The 25,544-nt window shown below is 47.2% G+C and overlaps 1 protein-coding gene across 1 annotated transcript in view; it reads left to right on the plus strand.

Moving 5' to 3' along the window:
- The window catches only part of SLC25A43 (solute carrier family 25 member 43), a 68,361-nt gene that overhangs the window by 10,619 nt on the left and 32,198 nt on the right, over nucleotides 1-25,544 (plus strand). The window contains exons 2-3 of the mRNA XM_068251083.1: nucleotides 10,210-10,451; nucleotides 13,897-14,069. Of these exons, the coding sequence (XP_068107184.1) occupies nucleotides 10,210-10,451; nucleotides 13,897-14,069 (415 nt within the window). The remainder of the gene's footprint in view (nucleotides 1-10,209; nucleotides 10,452-13,896; nucleotides 14,070-25,544) is intronic.

Below are 25,544 nucleotides of genomic sequence, written 5' to 3' on the forward strand. Positions count from 1 at the left end.
GATTGCAGGGATTCCATCTTGAAGCTGCTCAGATCGATCAAGTGATTCAGTTTTTTTAAGTCCAGAACTGGACGCAGCTTCCCTGATTTTTTTTTTTTGATCTGGACAAAGAGAGGGGAATAAAACCCCTCTCCTCTGTTCCGAAGGAACCAACTGTATGGCCTGTTTTTGTTATCAATTCTTCCAGATAGGAGAATAAGATGATCCCCTTGTTCTTGGATACTGGGACTTTTGTGGGAATGAAAGTATCTGGTGGGGTCTTCTTGAAGGTCCAGGAGTGGCCCACCGCAATTTTTTTTTTACCCAAGGGGAGTCTATTTCTTCCGACCCTACTTGTCTGAAGAACTTCAATCTTCCTTCCACTGGGATCTCCTGGACAGATAGATTGTCAAAAGGATTTCTTCTGTGACGTGCTAGGCCCTGTTGTCTTCTGTTTTGTCATCGACTGTAGTGTGCTATGGGTCAGTGTTGCCAACTCATCCCTTTAATTATTGACACATCTAAGTTATACAGGTTCTGGGGCTATTTGCACATAATCAGTGCCTTAACTGCATCTACCTAGCCACAAAACCTGTATAATTCATATGCGTCAGTAATTAAAGGGATGAGTTGGCAACACTGCTATGAGTACCTTTCCAATTTCTTTGGGAATTTTTCCCCGGACGGTATGATCTAGCATTTTTGTATCTATTCTGTTGTTGAGAAGGGGCATAATTCTGTTTTGCTGGACGTCTATCCTGTGGCAATAGACCTGATTTCCCACCAGTGACTTTCGATATCGCGGCATGCATCTTTTCTCCGAACAGGGCTTTCCCATCGAATGGGATCTTGCACCAGGCCTGCTGTGAATTAGGGTCGGCTTACCAGGACTTCAGCCAAAGGGCTCTCTTAGCTGTTACTGAATAAAGCATAGAACGGGATGCACATCTCACGATGTGAAATGCTGCCTCTCCGATAAAGTCCGCTGAAAGCTTAAGATCTTCTAATGCTGATACAATCGAGTTTTTGTCTAAATCTGAACTAATGGCCAATTCTATGTTATCTGACCAAGCCCTAACTGCTTTACCTACTGATGCTAAGGCTATAGCCGGTTTGCAAGCGCCCCCTGCTGATAAATAAGATTTCTTTAGATCGAGGTCTGCTTTCCTCAAAAGGGTATCTCTGAAAGAAATGCAATTGTCTAATGGGAGAGTCACGTGCTTCGCCAATCTTATTACCGATGCATCTGTAACCGGGGCGTTTTCTAGTGGCTTTGACTCCTCTGATGGCAATGGATATAACTTTGCCAACCTGTTGGATAAAGGCGGTTTGTTCTCATTTTTCAGCCACTCTCCTCTCATTACCTCTTCTATCTCTGCCATAAAGGGAAAGGTATCTTTCGTCTTGTTTAAATGCATATAGTACCTCTTCTTCTCTTTACGCTTTGTATTTACATCCATTGCAGATTCTTCTTCTGATTCCCACTCAATGGCTTCTCTTACTGATTTCACGAAGGGCGGTACAAGAGCAAAGTCAAATCCGCAATACAAATCCATCATCTGTTGCATCTAATGAGGCCGACGTTTGTGGTAACTGGCCATCTGCATGAGTCGTCGGTAGTTTCGCGATGTACGACTGCATTGATTCTTGCACCACCTTTATTAATTCCGATACGTCCAAGGAAGATTGCGTTGGCTGCCCCGACATCTGGGTAAAACAGGTTGCACATACTAATTTCCCTGGGAGTACCATATCCCCGCAGGCCCAACATCCTGATGTTCTCTGAGTATAATGCTCCGAGGAGTAATTTCTTCTGGGTGGCCTGCTGCGTCTGTGCGATGAGTAATAATAATCATCGTAATGTCTGTGGCGGGAGCGAGACCTGCTCCTACATTGCCTTCTGCCTGATCGCGAGGAATAATGTGGAGATGATTTTCTTGCGGCTTTCTTTCCCTCTGCTTGAGGTGGTCTTTTATCTTCCAGGCTGAAATAATACAAAAAGTCATATTATGACTGATAGTAAAAATACATTCCCCAATGACGCACTATGAAGTGACCGAATACTTACTTTTGGTTGGCACCTACCTATCAACTTTTTGCTGATCTCTTATTGGCGCTGTAGTGTCCATAGGAGCAGAAGAGACAGGCGGTCTGCAAGAATATGTCAGAACTTAGTAAAATGACAGATCAGAAGTGAGTATAGGCAAGACAGAGAAGAAATGGTGGGGCTCGCCCCCTCGGCCGGGTTAGAATCTGACTCCAAATCTAAGGAGGCTTGGCTCACAGATCCACTGTGAGAGGCTGCTCCATCCGAGTCAGAGGAGTCCGACATGCTTGCTGGGGAACGCCAGCGTTGTGCGTGCTCCCACTATATCTTCCGGCCCCTCTAAAGGTACCTGCCCCTCTGTCCGCAGAGGACTCAGCCTCAGAGCTCCGGACGAGTGCATCCGGCAAACTCCGCGCGTCCGGCAGGAGAACACGCCCCCTGCTCCGACAGCTGCGGGAACCAATGGGAGCTCTCGGTCCTCAAGCTCCAATCAGCGGGCCGCGCCAGGAAGTACGCGATCAGCACCCCCATGACGTCATGCGTTCACCGAAGCTGGGACGCACACGCCAGGCCGGGCAGAGAGAGGAATAAAAGAAAGATAAACAAGAGGATAGGCGGACACCAGCGCGACGGTAAGCGGCCCATTTAGAGCCACAGAATGTAGGGCATACCGAAGGTATATACACACACTTTAGCGCGACTAAACCCATACATAAGAAAAAAAAAAACCCCAAGATCAGCAGAACGGGGTGCCCCGCTTAGACCTAATTGATAGATCGGACAGGGGGCCATCACACATGGGCAATAGTGTGGAGACTGCAAGAAAACAGTCAGGCAGGTGCAAAAAAGATAAAACATTTCTGAGCTAAACCCAGAACGCTGATGATCCTATGAGGTGAGGACAAAAAACAAAGGCAGCGAGCACCTCCCCTCGAACTCATTTAAATATTTACTGGTCCTATGAGGTAGTGGGGGCGGAACCACTACCCAATGTGCTGCCATGGAGGCATAAGGAAAGATTAAAAAGGGGAATTTCTTATCGGTGAGGGTCACACCCTAGTCCGTTCCTGTCAGTCAGGACTGAGTCAGCCACTTACATACCTGATATTTAACTCTTTCAGGCAGAGAAAGGAAAAAGAACACAGCCATGTTATTTGTGTGCTAGGCACTGTACATACCCATGTCTATCTCATCATGTCACATGTCACTTCGGGTATCCTTTAAACCAGTGCTGTCCAACTTCACGGGCATGGAGGGCCCTTTTTTTTTTTTTTTTTTTTTTTTTTTTTTTTCCCCGACCCCATGGTGGAGGGCCGAAGGTTCTTGCTAAAGCCGCAAACCTCCCCCCCCCCCCCCCCCCCCAATTAATGGACAATTAGATTGGCAGCACTTTCCACAAAATGCAATTTAAGATTTTGGTGAAGTTGCGTGGCGTACACGGCGCGCCAAAAACCATGGGGGTTCCGTTGCGAGTAGAGTGGCGTGCGTAGCGCGCCGTGCTGAAAAATGGGTGTGGCCATGGACCAGAATGTGTGTGTGGCCACGGGTGGAGACAAATTTACATTAACTTAGCAATGTGGGACATTAGATTGGGACAGTGGTGGTGAACCTTTTGGAGGCCGAGTGCCCAAACTGCAACCCAAAAGTCACTTTACTATCACAAAGTGGCAACAGCAATTTAAACTACATACAAACGTTTTAACTCGTACATGAACATTATGGAAAATCCAAGTTGAAAATAAACTCTGAAGATAAACCATTTCATCCATCCTACTCCTGAAAAATGTTTTTTTTTTGTTTTGTTTTTTTTAATTTAGAACCTCCCAGTTTTATTTTCCGTTTTAAAAAGCTAAAAAAGGTTTAATGCTATTGTCTTATGATGATGATTCAGCTTTTCCATAGTCTCGCAGTTCGCAATCATGTGACCCCCAACAAGACAAATTCAGCGATCATGAGGCCCCCAACAAGGCACATTCAGCAATCATGAGGCCCCCAACAAGGCACATTCAGCAATCATGAGGCCCCCAACACGACATTCAGCAGTCATGAGGCACATAAATAGAGAGCATTTCACATAAATAGGCAGAAGATAGTGACAGGTGCCCCCCCCCCCCCCCCCCAGTAAGAGAGTGACTGGTGCCCCCCCCCAGTAAGAGAGTGACTGGTGCCCCCCCCCAGTAAGAGAGTGACTGGTGCCCCCCCCCCCAGTAAGAGAGTGACTGGTGCCCCCCCCCCCCAGTAAGAGAGTGACTGGTGCCCCCCCCAGTAAGAGAGTGACTGGTGCCCCCCAAGTTAGATAGGTGTCCGCGTTACCTCATTGCAGTGCTGCCCGCCAATGCCTTCTCCTCAGTCCCCGCTGGGCTGGCGTTGCCTCACAGCTCAGACCTCACAGATCGCGGCGACTGAAACAAGCAGAGCGCGCGCATAACACCCGCGCGGCAGAACGTCACATGCGGAAGTGACTGATTTCACTTCCGCATGTGACGTACTCCGTGCGGGTAATATGTGCACTCTGCTTGCCTCAGTCGCCGCGATCTGTGAGGTCTGAGCTGTGAGGCAGCGCAGCGGGGACACAGGAGAGGCCACATGAGGGAGCAGGCATGCCTGGATCCCGGGGAGAGGAGCGGGCCACAATAGGAGGCCTGGCGGGCTGGATGCGGCTCGCGGGCCGCCAGTTGGACAACGCTGCTTTAAACCACTTCAGGATATGGCGTCTCAGACCCCTGAAAGACCAGAGCCTTTTTTTATTTTTCTAAATTGGTGTATTTATTGGTGTACACCACTCTACAAAATGGGTACAAAACACAGAATTGGTAATTACAGTGATAAAATTAAAGGTGGCCATACATCAGGCGACTTGGCGGCTCATCGGCCATCCATGAAGGTCGGTACCGCCAGGTGTATTCCCGACCGACAAAGCGGCATTGTCGATAGCGCATGCTGCAAGATGTCGGGCTAAAGTTGGTTGGACGGGTGTGCAGTGCGGGGACGGCATGCAATTTCCCGACGACCGATTGAAACCATCCGCCACCTCACCGCTGTGCCCCTAATGTCAATGTGTGCCCCCCCCCATGCCCGCCGTACCAAAGTGTATACATTACCTGTCCGCGGCCTCAGCTTATTTCACACCGCGGTGCCAGGCAGAGTGAGGAGACGCCAGGACGAGCTCAGCAGGATTTTATATGCGCATGAGAATTTTTTACATTGTAAGTGCACCACTTTTAACAGTTTTGAATAAAAACGGATTTACACTGTCAAGCCTGTTTTGAGTCATAGGCAAAGTGTGATATGAAGCAAGTGAATGCCATACTCGCCAAAAGCGCTGTTTGCAGACCTACTCCTGGTTAGCAAGACAATCTGGTGAGCGGCTTGATTTATTATAAGGTGGTGGCACACTGGGTGCTTTGCTGTGTTAACGGGGAGCACTTAAGCTGGTGATCATACCCTGCTATAGCAGTATCACACTATTGCCATTCCATTTCCTTTACATGTGGGGAGTGATAAACCTGGAATATCTGGATTGTGGAAATCTGAACTTACTGGCTGGGCCAGAAGCGTTTATTGCTGATTTTCATTTGATCAGCCATCTTATCTGGTGAGCGTAATCTAATACTATTAAGCTGGATGATGCCGGTGGAAAATTGAACATGGTATCAAGAAGTCTGAAGGACTTTTTTCAGAGACTGTTTTTTATGTTCTTTTATATTTTATCTGTTTTGGCTTTTATTGTTTTTTTATATATTGATCCTATAAGGACATTCTAGGGATTGCATGCATATGTGTAAACTGAGTTTAAAGTAGATATGAGATATTGTTGAGCGCTCTACATATTACCCCAACTTCATTGATTATTTAAAGTGATACACACACTTTTTGTGCAGGAGTGATCCAATAGAGCTTGAGAAAACCAAAGTGTAGTAAGGTGATTAGTAAATTGATATTAGAATGAGGAGCGCGTTTGTGGGCAACCTTTCCATTTAAAATTTAGTGTTCTGCTTTTGTCGAGCTTGGCGTCTGTACAGTGCTCGGTCCCTGAACTATTTACTAAGGGATTGAGTACTGATCTTCAACTGAGCGTGAATACACACCTATCAAAGTTTAAAATCTGCTCTGATTGTAAATATCAAGCCCACTAGTCAAAATAAACTAGCATAGATAAAATCTGCTCCAAGTGGCATAGGTATAAAGCCATGTAGACACACATACCGCTTAAAGGCGCGTACACACGCTGTATTTTTACAAGCGACGGGTCCGTCAGGCCCTCCCGCCGTCGTTCTGCCGACAGAAGCACGTGTGTACAAACTGTCGGCAGACTGTTTTTGACCCGCGCGGTGGATCCGTCAAACAGTCTTATCAGTCTGCCGACAGCTTGTACACACGTGCTACTGTCGGCAGACTGACTGCTCCACGGGAGGGTCTAACGGACCCGTTGCTTGTAAAAATATGCCATGTGTACGCGCCTTAACCACTTGTCGACTGCCCACTACCTATGGGCGGCGGCAAAGTGGCACGCCCAGGACCACGTAACGCCGAGCGGCGTCGGGTCCTGGGACGGCATCTGCCGGCATTAGGCTCTGCCCACCCGCGACGTCAATTTACTATTTACAGAGCTATTTCTCCTACCCAGCATGGGTATGTGTAAAAATACACCTCAAAACACAGTCTACTACTTCTCCTAAGTACGGCAATACCACATGTGTGACTTTTTTTTTTTTTTTTTTTTTTTTTTTTTTGTTGCAGCCTAGGTGCGCTAAGGGGCCCAACGTCCTATGAGTACCTTTAGGATTTCACAGGTCATTTTGAGGCATTTGGTTTCTAGACTAGTCCTCCTAGACTACTCCTCACGGTTTAGGGCCCCTAAAATGCCAGGGCAGTATAGGAACCCCACAAGTGACCCCATTTTAGAAAGACGACACCCCAAGGTATTGCGTTAGGTGTGTGGTGAGTTCATAGAAGATTTAATTTTTTGTCACAATTTAGCAGAAATTGATTTCCTTTTTTTTTTTTTTTTTAACAAAGTGTCATTTTCCACTAACTTGTGAAAAAAAAAAAAAAAAATCTTCTATGAATTCCCCATACACCTAATGGGCAATAAACTGTTAAAGCTGCTGTGGTCTGAATGGAAAAAAGTGTCTGGTCCTCAAAGAGACACTTAAGCCCGAAAAAAAGTTTCTCACCTGGGGCTTCTACCAGCCCCCTGCAGCAGTCCTGTGCCCTCGCAGCCACTTTCTAATCCTCTGGTCCCCCGCTGCCAGCTAGTTTCGTTTTTGCCGACAGACCCGTCAGGACTGGCCACGCGTAGCTTTTTCCGCATTCCCGACTGTAATTAGCGCTATTGCAGGCCGCAACACGTACAAAAATATGCGTTGCCGCACTACGAACGCATAAATATGCGGCAACGCATATTTTTGTACGTGTTGCGGCCCGCAATAGCGCTAATTAAAGTTGGGAATGCGGAAGAAGCTACGCGTGGCCAGTCCTGACGGGCCTGTCGGCAAAAACTAAACTAGCTGGCAGCGGAGGACCAGAGGATTAGTGAGGAGCTGCGAGGGCACAGGACCGCTGCAGGGGGCTGGTAGAAGCCCCAGGTGAGTAAAACTCCTCCTTTTTTTTTTTTTTTTAAGATTGAATTCAATACAGGTTATTGTACTGAAGTCAACTGAAAAAAAATGTTTGCAGTGAGATGTTGATGCTGTGTGACCCTGGTGTCATCAACGTCGATCGGCGGGGGACATGTCATCACTGAGGAAGAAGCAAAATCCGTACACGGACATGGAAGACGGCACTGGGGAAGCAATCAGAGGTACGCGACAAGGGATCAGCACGCCAATGATAAGTATAAGACCCAGATGTGAAGCTAGATTTATAGGGAGCCACATGAAGCCAGATGGCAGGGTAGCCAGGAGTGTAGCCAGTTATGGGTAGCCAAGTGTGTAGCCAGGTATATAGGGTGCCAGGTGTAGCCAGTTATAGGGAGGTACCGTAGGTGTAGCCAGTTATAGGGTGGCAGGTGTAGCCAGGTATATAGGGTGGCAGGTGTAGCCAGGTATATAGGGTGCCAGGTGAAGCCAGGAGTATAGGGTGCCAGGTGAAGCCAGGAGTATACGGTGCCAGATGTCCCCACCCTCCCGATCTCCCCTCCCCCCCCCCCCCTCGATCCTCACTTTTGGGCTGGGGATCCCCCTCTGCGGGTGGGGGGATCCCCCTTCTGTGCGGCGTGCGGGTGGCCTCTACCCCTTCCCTGTCTAAGCCCTTGGAGCAAATAGAACTACTCACCCAGGGGCCCTCTCCAGTGCAACACTTCTTCCTCCATCGCGGAAGTCCCGTCTCTTTACAGTTACATTACGAGGCTTGGTGATGAGCGGAAAGTGCAGCTGAGCTCGTCCAGAACATTTCTAGCAAGTTTTTTCTTTGGACGACCTCAGCTCGTCCAGAACGCTAGGCAGGTTAAGTGGTTAAAGTGGTCTGAAAGCCAGCATTTCTACTTAGCTTTAAAAGATTCCTGATAGCTTGACAGCTACTATCCCATAAAAAAATTCTAGCAGAACACTGAAATGGTTAAACAAAGCAATTTATCTCTGCTATTCAGCTTCAAATCTGCATCCAAACTGTAGATAACAGTATCCTTTTTACTTGTTAAACACAAATGTATCAACTCTGGAATGTAAACAAACACTCTGAGAAACTGTCTCTGCTTCAGGCACACAGTGTTCAGAATAGCTAATTAGGTTTTAATATATAATAAAAAGCAGTTATTATAGAAAAATAATAAAATGCAATGCCAGCTTTCAGGGCAAGAAAAACTACACTTTGGAAACTTGTAATTTATAAACGGACAATATTAGCTGTGCACAAAAGCAAATATGATAACTATATGAGTAATAAAAAGTAGGAAAACACATTTTCATTGAATGTTATGTCAGAGTTTCAGACCACTTTACAGGATCACTATAGTGAGAGGTATATGGAGGCTTCCATATTTATTTACTTTTAAGCAATTACAGTTGCCTGGCAACCCTGCTGATCTATTTGGCTGAAGTAATGTCTGAATAGCACCAGAAACAAGCATGCAGCTAATCTTGTCAGATCTGACAAAAATGTCAAACACCTGATCTGCATATTCTTGTTCAGGGTCTATGGCTAAAAGTATTATAGGCAGAGGATCAGCAGGGCAGCCAGGCAACTGGCATTGCTTAAAAGGAAATAATTATGGCAGCTTCCATATACCTCCTAACTACAGCTGTCCTTTAAGCCTCATACCCATGTGGAAAAAAAATAGAGCGACGCAGACATGTAGTTTCGATATTTGTGGTAAAAATGTAGCGACCGACAGTCATGACAGATCATATTGGCAGATGATCGTTCATAGTCAGCCATGTGTACAGAGCTATGAATGATTATTAAACGATGTGTCTGCAAAGTCTGACGCTTGTCCCAAGTTCCACATCGTTTAACGATCAATTTACCATATCGCCCATCTATACATCACGTTGCTCACATGAGATTGCATAGATATCTTGAAAGATGGATTGTGGTACGATTGTTGTGTGCTATCTTTCAGCGAGTATGTAGCTTTACGGTAGATATCTTGCAAACTGGCTTAGGTCTATATATCCGTGGTTTATATACAGCAGGGTTTATCAACAATATGTACTCCTTATTTGGGTTACGTCCTCTCAATTACCCCTTAAAGGACAACCAAAGTGACATGGTGAGATACAATTGTTTTTCTCACCAGTTTTTTTTCACCTCAGATGTCCATTAATTAATATATATTTGCTTGTATTGCTATGTAATTGTGTAATGCTTCACAAACATTGCATGATGTTTTAACTAACAAATACTAATAATTAGAGTTTTTGTTTTTTTTAATCTCAATTTTTCATAACGGATCCTGCCGGTAGGCTTTGAGGACAGGGTTGGAAAGCCCTGCTCTGTACCCAGTTTGAACCTTGCCAAAGTACCCCCTGGGGTACCATGTGGTGAGAACCTAAGATTTATAGAAACATTTCCAGCTCCTCACTTTCATACCCAGTTCTTCTTCTTCTCCTTCTCCTTCTCCTTCTTCTTCTCCTTCTTTTCCTTCTTCCTTTTTTTTAATAAAAATACTTTTACATTTCAGATACAAACAGACCATTGCTTGAATGCTTGTGCACTGATTGTTTGTGATTTCCTCCCCACAGGATATCCGTTATGTTGAGGGATGATTTTGGACAGATCTCTCCAAGTAAAGCCATTGTAGCTGGAGGCGTGGCAGGAATGTTGGCAGCAGTTGCAATCTACCCCACTGATGTCATCAAGACCCGACTTATTGTGCAGAACAGCCTGGAACCTACATATAAGGGAATTCTGCATGCTTTATTCACTGTTTATTATCAGGAAGGATTCCGATCACTGTATCGAGGTGTTTCACTATCTATCCTTGGTATGTATTTGCTACCACGGTGTTTAATACTATTTCATTACCAGGCCAGGTCTGCCTCAATCCTACTCCGTACAAGTCAAACAGCATCCAATTATAGATCATGTAGGCAGTGTTCCCATTAAAGCCCGATATTGGCTACCCTATGCTTTTCTAAAGTACAAAGTAGAACATGTTATACATTCTCCTCCCATAGGGCAGCTTTTGTGTGGAGCATCTTTCATGTTTTGCAACCATCCCCTGTGTCCAGCGAGGGAGATAGGAAGATATCCAAGAGACAGCAAGATCCTTTATTCCTACAGATAAGAGTATGTGTAGATGTAAAGTGCGGTTGACAGTATCAAACCCTGATGACAGATCAAGATGGAAGAGTATGGAATAATGGCCTTTGGTTTTACCTGTAAGAAGATCATCGGCCACTTTAGTAAGAGCTGTTTCTGTGGAGCAGTTAGAGCAAAAGCCAGACTGAAACTGATCAAGCAGGGAGTTGGCAAATAAATAATGGCTCAGTTTAGCATGTATCATTCATGTAATTTGGATTCAAATGGGAGAAGTGACCCAGGGCGGTAGTTGGCGAGTGTGATGGGCTCTAGATATTGCTTTTATTAAGTAGTTGTGTCACAACAGCCTTTTTTTTTTTTTTTTTTGAGTGAGGACAGAAGACAGAAACATTGCGGTGGAATGGGATAGGTTAAATAGCAATGTGTAATATGTTGGCGCTTTATAAATACAATAATGATAATTATGTTAGTACAGGCATGAAGGAAGACGATAGCTGTGGAATGAGATGGGAGGGAATAGGATCCAAAGAAAAGGTGGTTGGAGAAATTGTATAGAAAGCAGTCGATGTGAGGGTGAAGATGGAATTTGAGGGCTGCATGGGAAAACTGCTTCGTATTTTGTCAATTTTTTTTCAGTGAAGTACTTTGCGAATTCTTCAGCTGATAAGCATGAAGAAGGAGGGGGACTTATAAGGGAGTTAAAAATGTTGAACAAGTGCTTAGAAAAGAAAAATAGGACTGTTTTGCCTGATGAGTGCATTTCTAAAGTTGTTTAAAGGACTTCTGAGGTGAGGGTGGTTAAACAGATTTTACTCACCTGGTGCTTCTTCCAGCCCTTAGCTTTTCCTCATTGTCCTACCGGCTGCCTGTAATGATCGTGACACCACTGGTGGGTCAGCTCTTTTGCGCCTGCGCAGGCACTCATGCCCATACTTCCATGTCATCTGGGACGTACTGCGCCTGCGCAATTGTTGGGTACAGTACACGCCAGATGACATGGACCCGCAGACATGAGTTCCCGTTCAGGTGCAGAAGAGCTGACTCGCCGGCGGGGTCGCGATCATTACGGGCGGCCAGCGGGACAACGAGGAGGATCGGGACTGAGGTGGCTGCTAGGGGCTGGAAGAAGCCCCAGGTGAGTAAAATCTGTTTAACCCCCCCCCCCCCCCCCCCCCCCTTGCCTCAGAAGTCCTTTTTAAGGCTTTTTTTCTTTTTTATGAAATTTTTACTTGTTACTGTTTCTCCAATGCAGTTCAGCTACTCTATAGCAGATTTTCAACTGATTAGTAGCTTTGGTCAGCCAGGGTTGGCGACGAACACAGTAAGGGCAGACATTGATGAGAGGGTTGAAGGCATCGATTACTTTTGTGACTGAGCTGTGGTAGTGTGTGTAGCTTCCGAGTCTGGGTCCTTGAAGAATGATCTAGCACTTGGGATTTTCATCATAGACATCCTTCACTGTCTACCTTATGGTGGATACACACGGTGCGTTCCCGCACTCGATTCCCGGCCGCTCGATTATTTCCGACATGTCCGATTCCTGTTTCGATGGATCGTTAGGTCGATTTGGCATACTTTGCATTAGAATCGACCTAACAATCATCGAAATGCGCTCAGAAATCGAGCGGGGCATCGAGTGCAGGAACGCACCGTGTACCCAGCATTAGACGGGAACTATCTAGTGTGTATTAGGCTGAAGAACAAGCCACCTACTATCTTGAGTGGAGCTACTTACTACATGTTAGTGCAGGGCCTGCTGATTTGCTGCTATCATAAAGTCTGATCTCTCTAGTCTACAGTTCCTACGTTTGTGTCCTGCACACTTTTTTGGATGACATGATTATTTTTCCTCTGGAAGCACAGGTTATAAAGCCACTAAATTCATTCTCAAACATCTCAGCGTGCTTACAATAGTACTCTGACATGCACTGCTCGCTGTGTGTCCATACAACCGGTTCAGAGCTTTGTGTGTGATGGAGCTCCCTGTGTTACACCAATCCACACTTCAGATTCCATCAAGAGGCACTTTTGCCTGGCAATACTATTTATTACCTGCCATACACAATATTTTCAGCTATTCATTTTGTGTATGTGTGTTACACTGCTTACACACCATATTGCTAAGAAAACTTACCTACCTCATTTCTTTAGCATTTACAGAGTGCACATAAGAAATCTACTCAGACAATGGGGTTGATTCATCACTGAGTGCTGCTTCAGCAGTGTTCGCTAAAAAACAATTAGCGGCTGCTATGCTCGCTCCTTGCAGCGTAGCGTGCCTTACTTAATTATGCGCTTTTATTAGCAACGCGTGCTCCTTTAAGATCCGACCGCTGAAGTATCACAACAGTGCTATTTCTCTAGCACGGCCGCTACATTAACATGGTTATTACATAGTAACTATTTTAATTAACAGAATAGCGGCTACGCTAGTGAAGCTTCGCGGTAGCTGAAGCGGCGCTCAAGGATGAATCAATCCAATACTAAGAACTTACTAACTCCATGCAGTGCCTTGAAACTTTAGTTTTGCAAAGCCAGATTTCTAACCACTTAAGATATGACCGAATCTATCTTTACTTACCTGGGGCGCAGTACTCTCCTGGTGATTTTTGTGCATGGCTGAGCAGAAGATGCTGACCCATCGGGGGTCGTTGTTACTTCAGAGGCTGCCAGCGGGACCCGGGAGAGGGACACGTGTGGCTTTAAGGTGTAGTATGCTCCCAGTGACTTTTTCGCGCATGGGCAAAGAAGACACCAACCTGTCGGGGGTCAGCGATCTTCAGAGGCTGCCAGTGGGACCTGGGAGAACACACACATTCTAGGGACTGGAAGAAGCTCCAGGTAAGTAAAGATAGATTTATTTAGTCGACTAGCATATCGTTTAACCACTGTGCCGTCTTACCAATCAGAAACCTGACCCACCCAGTTCCTTTTTGCTGGTAAGAAGTCAAAGCTGTGAATGTGGTTATTTCTCCAGGTAAAAATGCTTGTGATGTATACATCTAAACTGTGGGATTTTTTTTTTTCACCAACAACTATTTTCACTTGAATAGATCATCTTGTGTTTGCGTATTAGACATATAGCTGCTGGCCTGTAGTAACCTTTCTGTTTTCAGGCTTCTGTAATAAAGAAACATTTTTTTCATCATATTATTCTGTTTTACCAGGGGCAGTTCCGTTTTCTGCTGGTCTTTTCTTCATGGATGTCAGTCTGGGCAGGATTTGGCAGGTGCCTGGTGGCCAGTTAACCATTCTCCAGAATTTTGTACATGGTTGTTTGGCTGCTGGTATAGCACAGACATTGTCCTTCCCCTTTGAAACTGTTAAGAAGAAAATGCAGGTAAATGAACTTCCTTGTTTATAAACACTGCTCTTGTAGTCATAAATGTAGATCTAGTTTGATTGAAAGGAAACCTAAAGTGAGGAAACTCTCTTCAGGTTTGATGCATAGCTAAGTAAATGGAAGCCTCTGGATACCATAGAGCCTTTCTGATCCTCGGTCTGTCCTGTTGTTTCTGCACCATCCCTGTTTGAAGTTGTTCATCCTTGGGCAGCCTTTAAAACGAATCGTGTCCCTGAGTAGATCTGAAGAGTGTAGTAAGAATATGCTTGTCTTGGAACTACTTGGGATGCGAGAAGTTCTGAAAGCTGCCCAAGGAGTGCTGAAGTCCTAGCAGGATGAGTAACTTCAACCAGGAACAGTGGAGGAACAACAGGATGGATCGGTAAGGCTCTATGGTATCCAGAGCCTTCCCTCTATTCCGGTATGTAATAAACCTGAAGTAAGTTTCCTTACTTCATTATCCCTTTAACCACCCCAAAGCAGTATGGAAGAGCCTGGCTCGTCCAGCTAAAACTAGCTGCAAAGCAGTATGGACGAGCCAGGTTCGTCCATGCTGCCAGGGAGATTTCTAGTTGCTCTGCGCCGCCAGCTTAGCTTTTTCTGCTTCTGTAGGCTTCCCTGGGCTTGATGGATGCCTGCCAGCACACTGTGGGTAGTGATCTGAACTACCCTCAGTGTACCAACCTGCATCCATCAGGCCCAGGAAAGCCCACTATCCAGCCACTGATGATGCCAGGGCCACGCAGCGTCATCAACATCTGGTGGCAAACTATTTGATTTTTTGGTAATTCAATGCAATAACTTGTATTGAATTCAATATTAAAAAAAAAATGGATTACAAAAAAACTTGAAAATTATTTGACATTAATTAACCACTTTTTGCACAGAAATCCTGGGGAAATTGAACGCTAGGGAGGTTAAATAACTATACTGTAGCACAGCGGTTCCAGATTTAATATGCAAATGTACATTAACACAGAAGAGGATGCTGCTATGATGTAGCGAAAGGATAAGCTTTACTTACCTGGGGCTTCATCCAGCCCCTAGACATCTATCTGATTCAGCGCTGAAGTTCCGCTGTCCTCCATGCTAATGTTTTCCACTCCATATGATAGATGACCCCAGCTGGAACGTGAGCTTCTGTGCACCCTTTTTATGATCGCGCTTCCTGCACTTGAGCGCAGCTGGGCGTCAGCGATCACATGTAGAAGGATAGCTTAACTTCAGCGCTGGATCAGATGGCCTTCAAAATTAGGATCACTGAACTGTGTAGAGGCAGTGCCAGTAGACACCGCTTCAGGAGACCTTTGTCTTAAGCATGTATGGGTTGTGCGTACCTATGACTACGCCGCCGGGAGACTTGGGCACAGGATACAGCCGATATATGGCTCGCCCTGCTCTTGCACAAGTCCCAGCGGCGTTAATTGCTATAACGTGGATGGTGGGGAATAATGTAATTCGGCTTCCAGCTATTGCTGGCGGCCGAATTAAAGTTTGTTTGTTTTTTAAAAGTAACTTAAAGAGAACCTGAACTGAAAATGAAAAATAACCATACACAGGTCATACTTACCTCCTGTGTAGTCTACTCAATCTCATTCTCTCCTGCGTCCTGTTTGTCCACTGTGATCACTGGAATTCTCCATCCTCCATTTTAAAAATTGCCATTACCCCATAACCGCTTCCTGGTCAGCACACTGTTAAACTAATCTCACCCACTTGAGCCATAAGGAAACATGGACATTACCTTGCGCATTCAGTTGTAACTGACAGCTGCTGATGTATAACTGACAGCACCTGGTATATTTCAGTTCTGAGAAAATATTGGAAGAACTGAAAGGGATCACTGTAAGAAGAAAATGGCGAGCTTCTTAGAGGAACTGACAGTGAGGTAAGTATGTAATATTCATTTGCAGCTACATCATGTTTATTTTAAATAATTTTACTCGCTTCAGGTTCCCTTTAAAGAGACACTGAAGCGAAAAAAAAATTATGATATTATGATTTGTATGTGTAGTACAGCTAAGAAATAAAGCATTAAGATCAGATACATCAGTGTAATTGTTTCCAGTACAGGAAGAGTTGAGAAACTCCAGTTGTTATCTCTATGCAAACAAGCCATTATGCTCTCAGACTAAGTTAGTCGTGGAGAGGGCTGTTATCTGACTTTTATCTCAACTGTTCCTGGACTATTTACTTTTCCTCTGCCAGAGGAGATGTCATTACTTCATAGACTGCTCTGAAAGAATCATTTTGAATGCTGAGTGTTGTGTAATCTGCACATATTATAGAATAATGCAATGTTAGAAAAAAACACTATATACCTGAAAATAAAAGTATGAGAATATTTTCTTTGCTGCTTATCTTCTAGTAATTATTCATAGTACACAACCAATTCATTATATCATATTTTTTTTTTCGCTTCAGTGTCTCTTTAAGCTCCGTCTTCTTCTGCGCCCAACTCTCCTGTGCTGTTTTTAACAGCGCTCGTGGGTCGCTTAGCCAGTGGAGGGCCAATGTGTAACAGTGGGGTAAGAAATTGGTTGATTGTGGGTTTGATTTTATTTTTTTTCAGTTCTATTGCGATCTCTGACCCCCATGAAGAGATCTCCTTGCTGCTACTTGTGGTGATGCTGACAGAAATAAAACCCTGCCATGCAATATAATCCCACCCAACTAAATATGAAATAAAGCTGTCAGAAAGAGAGCCCAGCACAGTCCTTTGCATCAAGCTCCCTGGTGGTATTGGTGTATGCACGTTAATACTCTCCTGAACTGCATACTAGACCCTTGCTTGACACATTTTGGCAAGTTACAGAAAAACAAGGTCATGAAAATTAATTGGATCACTTTTTTGCACAGGAATCATGGGGAAATTGAATACCAGGGAGGTTTAAATCTGTAAATGTCAACACGCCCAGTCGCAATCCACTGCGCATGTGTGGACCTATCGTGCTTCTGTGGCCAGGTGCATGCTTTACCTGGGCAGTACAAACTGCGCAGATGTAGAATGTTCCCAGCTGTGGTAGCGTAATGGGCGTGGCTGAGCATGTGATTGGCAAATTTACCGGACTGGTCAAACCATTACCACTCTTGGTACATACAGCATTAGTCATCAGTTGACAGCTTAGAAGCCACAGCTCTGGTATAACATCCTGGATTATTTTACGAAAAGTCTTTGAAGAATAAAAATTGGTATAGAAATAGATTACATTTAGGGCTCAGCCACACTAGAAGCGCTTTTCTGAATGCTTGTGATTGATTAGCGCTCTGAGCACTTTTTAAAAACCACTTCCATTCACTTTCATTAAAATCGCTGTGATTTTTCGCGTACGCGATCGCAGCAATTTTTTTTTTTTGCATTGTTTTTACTGTAATTTTAATGAAAGTGAATGGGAGCGATTTTTTTTTTTTATTATTTTTTTTTTTTTTTTTTTTTTTTTTTTTAGTGCTAATCAATCACAAAGCGCTCAGAAAAGCGAGTATAGTGTGGCTTAATCCTTAGAGGATGATTCTAGAAATGTATCTTTAGGAAACCACTTTTTAAATGAAATATTATTGGCAAAATGACTGGTTAAGATAGATTCATCTGTGTATAATCAGGGCTAGATTCAGGGGAGGACTGGGAACTTTTGGCCTGGGGGGAAAACACAACCCATAGGCCCTGGGGGCGTGGTCATAAAATGATGTGGGCGGGGCCAACTGCATGATGCTATGATGTCAATAGGGACATACTGATCCTCCGGGCCCCCGCACCGGGACATACCGATCCTCCGGGCCCCCGCACCGGGACATACCGATCCTCCGGGCCCCCGCACCGGGACATACCGATCCTCCGGTCCCCCGCAGCACTTTTTTTTCTTCTGGATGTGCGGCCCCAGTCCGTGCATCTCCTGATCGTGCGTGGACGGGAAATGTATAATAATAGTAATCGAAACATTTGTATAGCGCTTTTCTCCTGTCAGACTCAATGCGCTCAAGAGCTGCAGCCACTGGGACGTGCTCAGGAGGCCATCCTGCAGTGTTAGGGAGTCTTGCCTTGAACTCCTTACTAGCCAGGATTCAAACCCTGGTCTCCTATGTCAAAGGCAGGACCCTTAACCAGTACACTATCCAGCCACTCCAAATCTCTACTACGTATCCGCAGAACACTTCCAAGGAAGGGAGCACGGCCAGGGCTGCGCATGTGCAGTGGTCGTCGAGTCGCCTGGCCGGAAGAAGGGCACTGCTAGGAACCAGATGATTGTTCAGTGACTGGGCAGGCACAGGGCGGCTGCAGGGGGCTGGTAGAAGCCCCAGGTAAGTTAAACTCTTTTTTCCTCCGGTTAAGGTTCCCTTTAAAAGGATACCGTAAGTGAATCTAAGGTGCCCAGTGTAACTTATCTGGGTCTTCTTCTAGCCCCCTGCAGTCCTTCAGGCCCCTTGCTGACATTACAGTCCAGAGCAGTGCTTTTCAGCGCTGCTAGATTTGGGCGCAGCCAGCGCCACCATAGACTATTATAGGAATCAGTCCTATAGCGCCGCTCAGTGAGTAACGTCGGCGCCGTCAGAAGACTGAGCTGAAGTTGCTTAAAAACACAATAATTCGGTCTCCAGCAATCTCTGGAAGCCGAATTATTTCATTCCCCACAATCCATGGCGGCCTGGAGGGGGAATAGTAATTAACACGGCCCGGACTTGTGCAGAAGCAGGATCAGCCATATACCGGCTGTATCCTACGCCCAAGTCTACCAGCACCGATTTCAAATGCATGCTTCCAGTCTGATCCATTCAGCAGTTGTGCCTCTCTGAAAGCTGCCAGACTAAGTCAGCTACTGGCTATTACACATACGCGGCCACATGCCTCCCCGATCGCGCTCCCATAGTTGGAAATATTTGGCACATGCGCAGTAGCAATTTTTACAAACTGTGCAAATGCAGAATGCTCCCAGCTTTGGGAGCGCAATTGAGGAGGCACATGCAGCTTTCGGAGGGAACAGCTGCTGAATGGCTAGCAGAGAGGGACCAGAAGTACTACAGCGGGCTAGTAGAAGCCCTTGGTAAATTACACTGACCACATTAGGTTTACTTAAAGGAAACCAGAGACGTTTAAAAATAAAAGTTTTATACATACATGGGGCTTCCTCCAGCCGCATCCGCTCTGATCGCTCCCACGCTGCCGTCCTCAGCCTTCTCTATCGCCGGCACCAGGTCCCGTGACTTCCTCTAGTCGTGGCCAGTCTGCGGCTGCCGGAGACGTAGACGGCGCACTTCTTTTGCGCAGACTGGCCACTACTGGAGGAAGTTACGGTATCAGAGCTGCAGAAGGCTGAGGATGGTGGCGTGGGAACGATTGGTGCGGAGGGGGCTGGAGGAAGCACCAGGTATGTATAAAACCTTTATTTTAAAATGTCTCTGGTACACTTGAAGGAAGACTAAAATAACTTAAAAACAAAAAATCAATTACCTGGGGCTTCTGCCAGGCCCCTGCTGCCGCCCTCTGCCCACGCTGTCTTGGAACGATCCCCCAGTCCCCTGTAGTGGCTACATTTCCATCTCGCCGACTTGCAAATCAATAGCCACTGCACCTGCACAGCCCTCGTTGCACGCATTCATTCATGTAGAGAAAACATATTGCAGCTGCGCAGGATGCTCCTGGTTTGGCGAACATGAACAAGGTTGCGTACGGCCAGGGCCACGCAGATGCAGTGGCCGTTGGGTTGCGATTATAAAACTGAGCTGCGGCGCTGGACCGGAGGATCGTTTAGCATGGCTGCAGGGGGTGGCCGAAGCCCCAGGTTAGTGAAACCTTTTTACTTTTAAACAAACTTTAAACAAAACTTCCATTGCTGCAACAAGCTAAATTGGCAAACAGGGCACCAGCAGTGAAAGGGTTACACACATAGAAGAGAGACAGAGATACGGGGAGGGGGCAGCTGTGTGAGCACAAGGCTGGACAAATGGGGAGAGGAAGTGTCAGCCAGGGCCGGCCCGCCCATGAGGCGGGGTGAGGCGGGTTCCTCAGGCGGCAGGAAGTGGAGGGGCGGCAGCAGGAGGCATAAGGAGGAAGTGACTGGCCTGGATTTTGCCTTCGTGAGAGACTGCTCAGTCTGGAGTGTGTGCTGGTATACTGCCGCCCCCGCCCGACCCGCCTGATAGCCTCAATTCTGCACACCGAAGCGTCAATCGTGAGTGACTGACCCGGTGCACAGTGCACGCCAGCCCTGCCACGTTACGTGCCGCCCGCGGCCCACCCACCATGCCGGACTCTGAGTCCAAGCTCTGCCGCCTACTAGGCCTCTGTGAGGCTGCACCTGCACGCTGCCTCCGCCTGCTTAATGGTGGGTTCCAGGCAGAATACAGGACCGGAAGACCGAAAGCCCGCCATGATAGTAGTCACGGTCACTGCCCGTGACCGTGACAATGAGCCCGCCTTTGCCAACCAGCCCCGGCAAGATGGAGGAACAAGCTCGCCGCCTGCAGCTGCCCGCCAGCGCAAGATGCTGGGCCTGGATCATGCCCGACGCCTGCCCTCCGCTATCATCGCCGCCGGACCCCACCATCACCGGTGAGTCAGTTTGCTGCCCCAGGCTCAGGCCGCTCTGCCAGTGGCGGCGATACACTGGGGCTTGCCGGAGCTCAAGCCCCAGTTGGCAAGTTGTAAGCCCCCCAGCCACCACAGAGGGCCCGGAGGCGCTGAGAGGACTTTTTTTTTTAAACCCTTATTCCCGTCCTGCGGCTGCTGTAATGTACATATTTACAGCCCCCCCATGGGGGAGAAGGAGGGGGACATTAGGGGCATTGGGTAGAAGGAGGGGGAACATTAGAGACATGGGGTAGAAGGTGGGGGAACATTACTGACATGGGGTAGAAGGTGGGGGGGGGGGCATTAGAGACATGGTGAGAAGGAGGGGGGGCATTAGAGACATGGGGGAGGAGGGGGGGCATTAGAGACATGGGGGAGAAGGATGGGGGACATTAGAGACATGGGTAGAAGGAGGGGGGACATTAGAGACATGGGGAGGAGGGAGGGGGGACATTAGCAACATGGGGGAGAAGGAGGGGGGATATTATTAGTGGCATGGGTAGGGGGGGGGATATTATTAGTGGCATGGGTAGGAGGGGGACATTAGAGGCATGGGGAGAAGGAGGGGGGGATATTATTAGTGGCATGTGGAGAAGGAGGGGGGACATTAGTGACATGGGGGAGAAGGAGGGGGGACATTAGTGGCATGGGAAGGAGAGAGGCATTAGTTTCATGGGGTGTGTGCAGTGTGCGCCGATCTTTGCTACCTCCAGTATAAGCTATTACTCTGTGCCTGTACTGATAGTAATCGAGGTGCAGTGTATGCTGATATCTGCTACCTCCAATATGTATAGTATAAGCTCTGACTCTTTGCCTGTACTGATAGTAAACCAGATGCACGATGTGCTGATCTCTGCTGCTTCCAGTATGCACTGTATTAGCTGTTACTCTGTGCCTGAACGGATAGTAAACCAGCTGCAGTGTGTGCTGATATCTGCAACCTCCAATATGTACCGTATCAGCTGTGATTTTGTGCCTGTACTGATAGTAATCCAGCTGCAGTGTATGCTGATATCTGCTACCTCCAATATGTATAGTATAAGCTCTGACACTGTGCCTGTACTGATAGTAAACCAGCTGCAGGGTGTGCTGCTCTCTGCTGCTTCCAGTATGTACTGTATAAGCTGTTACTCTGTGCCTGAACGGATAGTAAACCAGCTGCAGTGTGTGCTGATATCTGCTTCTTCCAGTATGTACTGTATTAGCTATTACTCTGTGCCTGAACTGGTAGTAATCCAGCTGCAGTGTGTGCTGATATCTGCTACCCTCAATATGTATAGTATAAGTTGTGACTCTGTGGCTGTACTGAGAGTAAACCAGCTGCAGTGTGTGCTGATCTCTGCTGCTTCCAGTATGTACAGTATAAGCGGGTACTCTGTGCCTGTACTGATAGTAAACCAGCTGCAGTGTGCGCCGATCTTTGCTACCTCCAATATGTACATTTTAAGCGGTTTGCCATATTATCTGTATTTTGGAGGAACCTCTGCCAAATTACGTGTATTTTTGGTGAAATGCTGTCATATTACATGTATTTTGGGGGTAAACACTAAGGCAGAGCTCAAACTCATGACCATGCCCACATTCTGGTGTGTGCCCATGCCATTTTTGGGCGTGAGCCCTGCCTGCCAGCCTTTGAGCCCCTCCAAAAATCTGAAGCTGGAACCGCCACTGCGCTCTCCTTTCACGGTCGGTCGGATTCCTTTTTTTGCATTTTGTAATGTGACGTCATCATAATGATATATAAATGTGGTAGTCAGACTTACTGGTATTTATTTTGGAATGTGTGGTAGACAGACTGGTAGTGTCTAGTGGGTGTGGTATTGGTATATGCAGGCCAGGCTGCATATACAGGCTGGGGCCCTGCATTGCAGGGGTGTGTATATGTCATCCTGTTGCTGGTAGTGTCTAGTGTGGTATTGGTATATGCAGCCAAGCACTACCCCCTGCAATACAGGGCCCCAGCCTGTATATGCAGGGCCTGCATATACCAATACCACACTAGACACTACCAGCAACAGGATGATATATACCCCCTGCAATGCATGGCCCCAGCCTGTATATGCAGGGCCTGCACATCACAAGGTATGTGATAGTTCACTGTAGAGCAGAAACTAAAGCTGTCTTCTTTAATCTTGTTTTAAGGAAAAGGGAGGGAGGGGCGGGGGGTCGGTGGGGGCGGGGGGGCGCCTTCACGATCTTTGCCTCAGGCAGCAGAAAGTCCAGGACCGGCCCTGGTGTCAGCTTACCAGGAAGAGTGTCCGGAGCTTAGTCTGCATGCATGGCCAGTGTCCCTGTCCTTTTGTGTTTCAAGCAAGCGGCAGAAGGCTGGGACTGAGGGCACATTTGGCACTCCACACACACCGCAGGAAAGCTGCAGACATCAGGCAGGACTGGGACAGCAGCCCCTCTGCCATTTCAAATGACGCGCTGGATGCGCCTCTGCTCTACTCGCTGACTGACTGTGTCTGCAGGCAGGGGGCAGGACCTCTGCTGCCTAGCAGCCAGTCACAGCAGCAGCCACAACAGGGAGCAAGAAGGTCCCGCAGTTTAAAGAGCGCTGTGGGACCAACATAGATGTAAAACGTGGTCCTGAGCGGCCCTGATACAGGACACAGGAGGCGGCCCGGGGGGGGGGGGGGAGATTGCCCCCCTTCCCCCCAGGCCAGTCCGCCCCTGGCTGGATTTGTGGGCAGGCCAGGTAGGCCTGGCTTGCATAAGGGCGACTTTGCAGCTGACAGCTAATCAGCTGTTTTAGAATTACCCATTGAGCGGTGCTTTGCTTGTGTCCTGTATCGCTGCCTGACTACTGGCACATCTGCATGAAGTCAGTGATATGCAGCCCTTGCTTGTCTCTCTCTTCCCTTGCTCACAGCACTGCATACACATGTTGGCAAGCAGTGCCCACTTCCTGTACATACTTGCGTGCACCGCTCAATCTGACTTTGAGCCACCAGGCTGCTGCTGATCTGCAGTTCTGCAGTGAGTGATGGGAAGTTAGTGAAGGAGAGGCGACTCGGCAAGCAGAGCTGTAAACTCGCAGATTGTGCAGGGGAGCCCGCAGTCAGGCAGCAATAAGAACAGACATAGTATGTGAGATGAAAGTGACCTGTAACGCAGTCAGGTAGCTGTATAGATGAACTGACTTGCCAGATACTGCTTAATATATTGTCTCAGCCAGCCTTGCCTGATTTATTTCCCAATCTGTCACTCCACATACTTTTCTTCCGTTCACATTTTCCCTCCCTTGTTCTCTCATCTTGTGCACCATTTCTATCCTTTTTCAACACTCTTGACCTCCCCCCCCCACATTGTGTGCTCCTCTCCTACTTTCTCTTCCTATCTCTATCCTTTCCTCCACGTTTGCTCATCTTCCTTTCCCATCTCTCTTTTGCATCTTGATTGTCCTTAGAGGAACTCACAATCTAATCCCTATCGTGGTCTAATGCTGGGAATACACGAGTCGATCCTGAGCCATTTAAAGAGAACCCGAGGTGGGATTTAATGATGTTAGTGGGGCACAGAGGCTGGTTGTGCACACTATCACCAGCCTCTGTTGCCCTATGGTGCCATATGGGTTGCCTCCAGGCCCCCCTGCACTCTGCTATCCCCAGCGCCGTGCTAGCGACACACAGCGTGTTGCCAGCAGGCTGTTTACTTGAGACTGTCTGTCAGCGCCGCTCCCCCGCCTCCTCTGTATCAGCGCTACCCGCCCGTGTCCCTTCCCTCCCACTGATTGGAGGGAAGGGACGCGGGCGGGTAGCGCCGATACAGAGGAGGCAGGGGAGCGGCGCTGACAGTCTCAAGTAAACAGCCTGCTAGCGACACGCAGTGTGTCGCTAGCACGGCGCTGGGCATAGCAGAGCGCAGGAGGGTCCTGGGGGCACACCATATGGCACGATAGGGCAACAGAGGCTGGTGATAGTGTGCACAACCAGCCTCTGCCCCACTAACCTCATTAAATCCCACCTCGGGTTCTCTTTAAGCCATTTAGATGGCTCCATAGATAATTTACGACATGTCCGATCTCCCGCCCGATCGTTTCCGCACTCTATTCCGCATGGAGGACCAGGGCTGTGGAGTCGGTACAAAAATCCTCCGACTCCTCAGTTTAGGATTCCTCCGACTCCTCTAATTTGCATATTACAATCTTGTTGATTGAAGGTATATAACATGAAATTCGTCTCTTAACTGCCAACGCTTAGGAATTTTAAGACAACTGAAGTGAGAAGGCTATGGAGACTGCCTTATTTATTCCCTTTAGTCATAGACTAAAACTAGTACTTGGTAAGAGTACTTGTAAAAGGTACAGACCGGAACAAAGAACTTCTATCAGGCCCTAGGCAATGTAACTGTGGGTACATGTAAGAGTGATGTGCAGGTACTCTGCAGGGGAATAAGGAGATTCTTCCTCTATTACACATTCTTCATGCACAATCTGAACCAGGTTTATGGGTGACAGACAACACCTCTGTGTTCAATGTGCACAACATTCTCAGTGGATTCCCTGCAGCTCTGTGGAGAGTGCATATACATACCTGGGGCTTCCTCCAGCCCCATTCAGACTAATCAGTTCCTCGCTGTCCTCCTCCGCCATCTGGATCTCCTGCTATGAGTCCAGGTACTTGAGCCAGTCTGTCGTAGTGCGCATGCACACACTCCGCCATCGGGAGTGTACTACACCTGCGCAGCACTGTTGCGCAGGTGCAGAACGCTCCTGGCTGTGGAAGCAGCATGTGGCCGGACTGCGCTGACTGGCTGATTTACCAGGACTCATAGCAGAAGATCCAGGTGGTGGAGGTGGACAGCGAGGGACTGATTAGCCTGAAGGGGGCTGAAAGAAGCCCCAGGTATGTATAAAACTTTTCTTTTCATCCTTCTCAGGTACCATTTAAGTCGTAGTCACCAAACCA

Source organism: Hyperolius riggenbachi, chromosome 8, assembly GCF_040937935.1.
Source record: "Hyperolius riggenbachi isolate aHypRig1 chromosome 8, aHypRig1.pri, whole genome shotgun sequence".
In the NCBI taxonomy this organism is placed as follows: domain Eukaryota; kingdom Metazoa; phylum Chordata; class Amphibia; order Anura; family Hyperoliidae; genus Hyperolius; species Hyperolius riggenbachi.